Below are 6,301 nucleotides of genomic sequence, written 5' to 3'. Positions count from 1 at the left end.
AGGACATCCTGTAATTAAATCCTGTTGTCTTTCCTCAGTACTACACCACACTATGACACACACATACACACACATACACACACACACACACACACACACACATAAAAACCTTGACTTTCTCACATGTTGATTCTGTAGTGCCACTAAAGCTCCGCAAACAGGCCAGTGTTTGCTCTAGCTGCTGTAGCTGCTCCTGCTGAGGTGACAGACTTTAGGGCAAAGTGCTACAAGCTGTAAACAATAATGGTTCCACATACCGCAAACATGTGAATTCCTACTTGAGGAAAGATAGGGGTGTCAGGAAGAGAGTGTACTCGTGAACTTGCTTGATGTGTTTCTTTTTTTAGCAGTTTCTGACTGATTGTTTGCTTTAAGGGGACACCTTTATCTGATACGACGGTTGACTGCTGTTCTACACAAAGATGGGTGGTTGGACAAAGTGGCCAACGTCACCAGAGGAGTTTTATTGTGATGGCATAAAACACTACACACACACACACACACACACACACACACACACACACACACACACACACACACACACACAGTCTTACTATAAAGGCTGTAAACTATGCCCTATAATATTAACTCATAGCTTTCACTTTGAGGCTCTGCATACAATATAGGTTGTGAACTCAACACTTCACCTCTGGCTTTGTTTCAAGTTGAACAGCATTGTGGTTACTGAACTATCTCATGTTGGTGCCACTGCATCCGGTTGTTTTTGTTGTATTGTGAAGATTACCTTTGTAGTACACTTTATAGGTCATGCTTGCCTCCACAGTTTCACTACAAACTGCTTTAGACCTACTTCACATGCAGTTGAATGTCCTAGAAAATTGGAGCATCAAAATGTAAGAAACATTTTCATGCAATCATTACTTTTTTTACACTCTCAAAAGTAGCTATTAAAAATTGATACATTTTTGTAATCATAATTTATAATTTGATCATAATATAGCAAATCAGATGGTGAACTCTGTAAGTCATATATGCATAGATGATAGAGGCATCCAGTATCAAATGTCCCTGTAAAAAAAGCAAATAATTCTTCAACATTTTTCAATTCTGCAAACCAGTGAATAGTAATAATGCCATAGGAATAAGAATAAGAATTACCACGTGTCATGTGACTGTCTTTATCAAACTGTTGCCACTTCCGAATGGCAGAAGCAAAAAAGGGGAGGGATCATGAAACAGACAATAAACTTTGACAACTCCACTCAATCAACAGTCCTTTGCAGGAAATAGGAAATGATTGTTTCAGGGAAAGCCTCTAGAGCAGTTGAACTTGTTTCATTTGTTTGATTAGACTCCCTCAAAGAAAAGTATGAGGAAACTATGCTGTAAAAGAAACAGTGCAAGAAGCAGAAAATATCCTAAAGAGGCCAAACGACAAGTAACATTGAACCATGAAACCGAAGTTAAAAAATTAATCATTCTATAAAGGCAAATTATTTCCTTTGCATTATCTGATTTGAAATCTTCACTGTGACCTTTTGCCTTTTTAACCAACATGAGGTATTTGCTTTGCTGCTATTTGTTTCAGAGGCTGTAAATACCACGCATATAATGGGAACAACATTGGGTGCAGGAAACTCCAACTCAGTGTCATAACTGCACAATCAATACACTAACAGTACAACATGCTAATAGTGTGTTTGCGTGACCTGAGACCACTGTGCGCGTGCACGTGTGTGTGTGAGTAAAATCTGATGCAACTCTTGGAAAGTTATCTGAGTATAGTGAAATTCCTGTTTATTCTATCAAACAGCCAAAACTGATAGTCTGATAGAATAAAATAGAATAAGATGACTAAAGGGACCTATTGTTGACTTGAAACAAAGATTGATACCAAGTTTTGGTGGGGAAATTACACTTCCAATGAACTTATTGACAACAAGTTTTGATGGGGAATAGCACTTACACGGGGACTTTGGGTAATTCTACTGCAAGCAGAGTGAAATTTCATCAGCACGGCAACCAATCACAGGCCGTGCAGCGACTGCGTCATAGTTGCTGACAGCCTATCAGGTGTCACCACGATAGTAGAAAAAGATCGCAAGCGCAGCTCTTCACGGTCAACAGTTGAGAAATAACGACGACCGGGTGAGCAGGGAAACCACAAGGTTTCTACCGAATTCAATAAGGATACCCGGTTATTTCTGATTTCAGACCGCGCCAGGAGGCTATTCCAATATGGTGGTGGTAACAGCAGGGACCGGGGGAGCCCACAAAGTGCTCCTGATATCCGGGAAGCAGACCGGCTCCTCTAGCGGCTCACAGGCAGGCTTCAGCCGGCCCATCTCTGTTGTTTTACCGTCAGCGGCTAGCCCGGCGTCGTCGGATTCAGACTCCAACTCGTCTGCGGGGCCGCCGATACGAAAAAGACAGAGGCTCACACACTTGAGTCCGGAAGAGAAAGCACTTCGCAGGTTAGTTTTAGAAAAATATCTCTTACTTCATAACATATCTGCATGTAAAGACTCGTTTTTTTAAAGGACACATAGGGCCATTGTTGCTAGAGTAACGACAGGGACACGCCCAAAGATATTGATCATTTTGTATAACAATGGAAATCTGGTTAGACGTTTAAACTAAAGCACCAAGAATGGAAAAAAAGCCGCAATGTTGCATCATCTAACATTATAAGTAGATTACCCAAGCTGTTTTATATTAGCCCGTGGGGCATTTAAATGGCTTAAACGTCGTTATTGTATCAGTTAGGACTTTGAACCGGCTTGTCAAACTGCTATCTGAGTGATTTGACTGTGGCCGGACCCGCCCGGCTCTGCTGTTACTGAGCAGGACACTGATATCCTGGTATGCCTGCGTGGCAGGAACATGGCCGGTGATTGCGCAGTAACACAGTCAACCCAAGTCATGTCAGGCCAGGGGGCTTAGTCAGCAACATGGAAAGAATGTGTTTAAATTACTGTTTTTTTCCCCCTCTCCCTCTCCCTCCCCTCACCTCTTTTTTTTTTTTCCAGGAAACTGAAGAACAGAGTTGCAGCTCAGACAGCCAGAGATAGAAAAAAGGCCAAGATGGGAGAGCTGGAACAGCAAGTCCTAGAGTTGGAGCTGGAGGTAAATTTTTGTTTAGCAAGACATGCTTGGACCCCTTGTACAACCTTCATCTCAGTTTCCTTATATCTTCACATCACCAAAATATCATCCGCACTAAAACACATATCCAGTCAATACATTTCATATTTGTAATTATGCCGTTATATCATAATGGCATTAAACAGCTATGATCAATTTGCCTACTATATATTCATTAGCTGTCTTGTTCTAAATCTGTCCAGTGAGAACATTTCTTGTTTTCAGTCTTGACAGTAAAAAGCTTTTTTTTTTAGATTCCTGTTTGGTGCAGTTACATTTCTAGTTTCTGTTTATTTTAGCTGAGACACTTCATGCATCACTTCCCGATAAAGGATTGCAAGTTTCACATACAAACATCTGTTCGCTATTTCCTCTCCACAGAATCAGAAACTTCACATTGAAAACAGGTTGCTTCGGGAAAAGACAAGTGGCCTACTGACAGAAAATGAGGAACTGAGACAGAGACTTGGGTTGGACACCCTCGACTCAAAAGAGAAGGTAAGATTGTGATGCAGACTGTAGAGGGGGAAGCGGAGTGAGTAGGCTCGCAGTGATCGTCCTAGTCGTTTTTTTTTTGTTTGAGTGGAGTAACCATCATCATCAACCCTTCTTTCCATCTTTTTGGTCTCAGGTTCAGGTTCTGTTGTCCACCGGGAACGACGCAGGTTTGGGGATCGGGTCTTCTGAGTCCGCAGCACTCAGGCTACGTGTGCCTCCGCAGCAGGTGCAGGCCCAGCAGTTCCTAAATCTGAAGACTTCTCAATGGATACAGATAGTCCTGACACTACAGACAATGAGGTAAGTCTCTGACAAAGATTTCTTTTTATGGAAACATGTGCCTTTAAGATTTAAATCCCATTTCTAAGAGGGCTCTGTAATAACTAGAGTCGGGTCATGGGTTACTAGGCTAATCTCCTGTTTTCTCTATTCTCCCCCCACCCCTCACTAGTCTGATTTGCTACTGGGCATTCTGGACATCCTTGACCCAGAGCTGTTCCTCAAGTCTTGTGAACAGGAGTGCCAGGAGCCGCAGGTGCTGTTGGTCGGAGGGGGGAACCCAGTACCTTCCACCACACCTGCGACTCTGGGGACCCCATCAGTTAAGCTGGAGGCCCTTAATGAACTGATCCACTTTGACCACATCTACACCAAGCCCGTGGAGGAGGTGAGCGACGGGCAGTGCAACGACTCGGAGAGCGGCGCAGAGGAGAAGATTGACGAGGCTTCCTTCCCCATCGCCGAAGTGGTGGTCGAGGAGGAGACGGTTTGCATCAAAGACGAACCGGAAGAAGTCGTCATCCCCGACTGTAACAGTCACAGTCAGGTGGATGACTTCCTCTCTGTAGACTCCTCCGCTGCCCTCAGCGGCCTGGATAAGGAAGTCTGCCTGGCGGACACCTACAGTGACTCCGGATACGAAGGGTCCCCCTCCCCTTTCAGTGACATGTCCTCTCCCTTGTGCCCTGAGAGCTCTTGGGAAGACGTGTTCACAAATGAACTCTTCCCCCAACTTATCAGTGTCTGAATCCAACCCTGTAGCCCAAGAAGTTATAATATATATACATGTAAGAGCTAACTTGTAGTGTTCAGTAACTACAGATCATAATAACATAGAACAGTGGTTCTCAAAACGGGGACTCCCAGTGGTTCCAGGGGGTCCCCAGCCAAAAGGGGAATAATTTATTTTCACTATAATTCCATCCATAAGTAACAATGACAGAATGTATGACTATTTTGGTCATGGCTTTCATACACTTTCTGTAATATAACAAAAAGCAAAAATCAAATGGGGATCCGTGGTCTAATTTGTGTCAGTTTAAGTGTCCTTGACATGAAAAAGTTTGAGAACCACTGACGTAGAACACCACCGAACCCACTCGTCTGTAGGCTAAAGTTAAGCACATAATCTCCTTTTTATTACAGCAGGTCTGTACCCCTTGTGATGCATTGACGTCACATTGACTTGTGGGAGATGGAGTTCAGCTCATTTTTTACCATCACTTAATTACTCCAGAGGATTTAAGATTGCTTACAAAACCTTTCGCTCGCTGTTCAAATTTGAAATGTGGGTGGATTCCAGTATTTCTGTAAATTTATAGGGGGACGGGGACCGATCATTTAAATACGCCATTTTATTTATTTGTGTATTCAGCTTTGGAGTCACTGTATGTACGCATGTAAAAAAGCTTTCTTCTAATTTGTTGACCGCTCTCCTTGTAGTCTAATTACTGCATTAAAAAAATTTTTTTGCATCGCATATTGTCGTCTTGTTTCAGTCATTGCATAATACTTGGAAAGGGAGAAATGGACAGTGTTGACACTTAACAAAGCATAAAAAGATTCAAGAGCAACATTTATGATATTTTTCTGGAAATCTTGATCCTTTCTGTTCAGATATGATATTTAGATGATACAGGATATGGTAATATAGAATAGGACTGTGCACTTTCTGTCCATGGAGGTATGTTCAACTGCCTTTTTAGTGAAAATTAGTGCTGAAATAACTACTTGACTGATCAATTAGTTTGCAGAAAATTGAAGCCATTTAATAAGAAAAATTGCTAAAACTGTTGCCGGTTCTAGCTTCTAAAAGGTGTGGATTTGATAATCTTTTCTGGTTTACATCACAGTTTGAAATATTGGATTTCAAACTGTTTCAAGGTGTCACATTGACCTCTGGGAAAGATCCAGCCCCAATCCCCCCGCCCCCTCGAACATAATATACAATATAATTTTTGCTTTTTGCCTGTGACACACCACATTCTTTCACCCCCTCAGGCTTTCCTTAAAATCTGAAAAAGTAAAATAACTCGGGGGTACATGTTTACTATCTTTCCATCAGCTTGTATTATCTTACAGATTAAATCACATCACCAATGAGATCAGTGCCCCTCCAGCTTTATTTATGCCAACGATGGTTAATTAGATTGTTGAATGTTTACTGTTCTTTTAGTTAAAGATGAAAGGTCAAAGGTTAGGGTATTCATTCACAAAACAGGTTTATCAGGTTAGCTTAACAAATGTTATATGTTATCTTAAACCATCTAACATGAGTAGTCAAATTTTGTTTCACAGTTTAAAATCACATCCACCAGAATAAAGGGTGATCTTTTCACAATTATCTGTCCAACTTTCCAGTCCTCCTTTGTGAAATACTCAACGTACATGTGCAAACACACTGTTTATATTCCCTATC

General features: G+C 41.7%; 1 protein-coding gene across 1 annotated transcript; it reads left to right on the top strand.

Annotated features, from left to right (window-relative positions):
- The first annotated feature begins 2,068 nt into the window (after positions 1-2,068).
- Positions 2,069-4,281, top strand: xbp1 (X-box binding protein 1). Its single transcript, XM_067570605.1, has 5 exons — positions 2,069-2,435; positions 2,991-3,087; positions 3,487-3,603; positions 3,737-3,903; positions 4,055-4,281. Exons 1-5 carry the CDS (start codon positions 2,200-2,202, stop codon positions 4,230-4,232), a joined length of 795 nt encoding a protein of 264 aa, XP_067426706.1. The 5' UTR covers positions 2,069-2,199; the 3' UTR covers positions 4,233-4,281.
- Positions 4,282-6,301: the final 2,020 nt, after the last annotated feature.

Source organism: Thunnus thynnus, chromosome 2 (assembly GCF_963924715.1).
Source record: "Thunnus thynnus chromosome 2, fThuThy2.1, whole genome shotgun sequence".
NCBI classification, from domain to species: Eukaryota; Metazoa; Chordata; class Actinopteri; order Scombriformes; family Scombridae; genus Thunnus; species Thunnus thynnus.
This window is presented reverse-complemented; position numbering and strand designations above follow the sequence as displayed.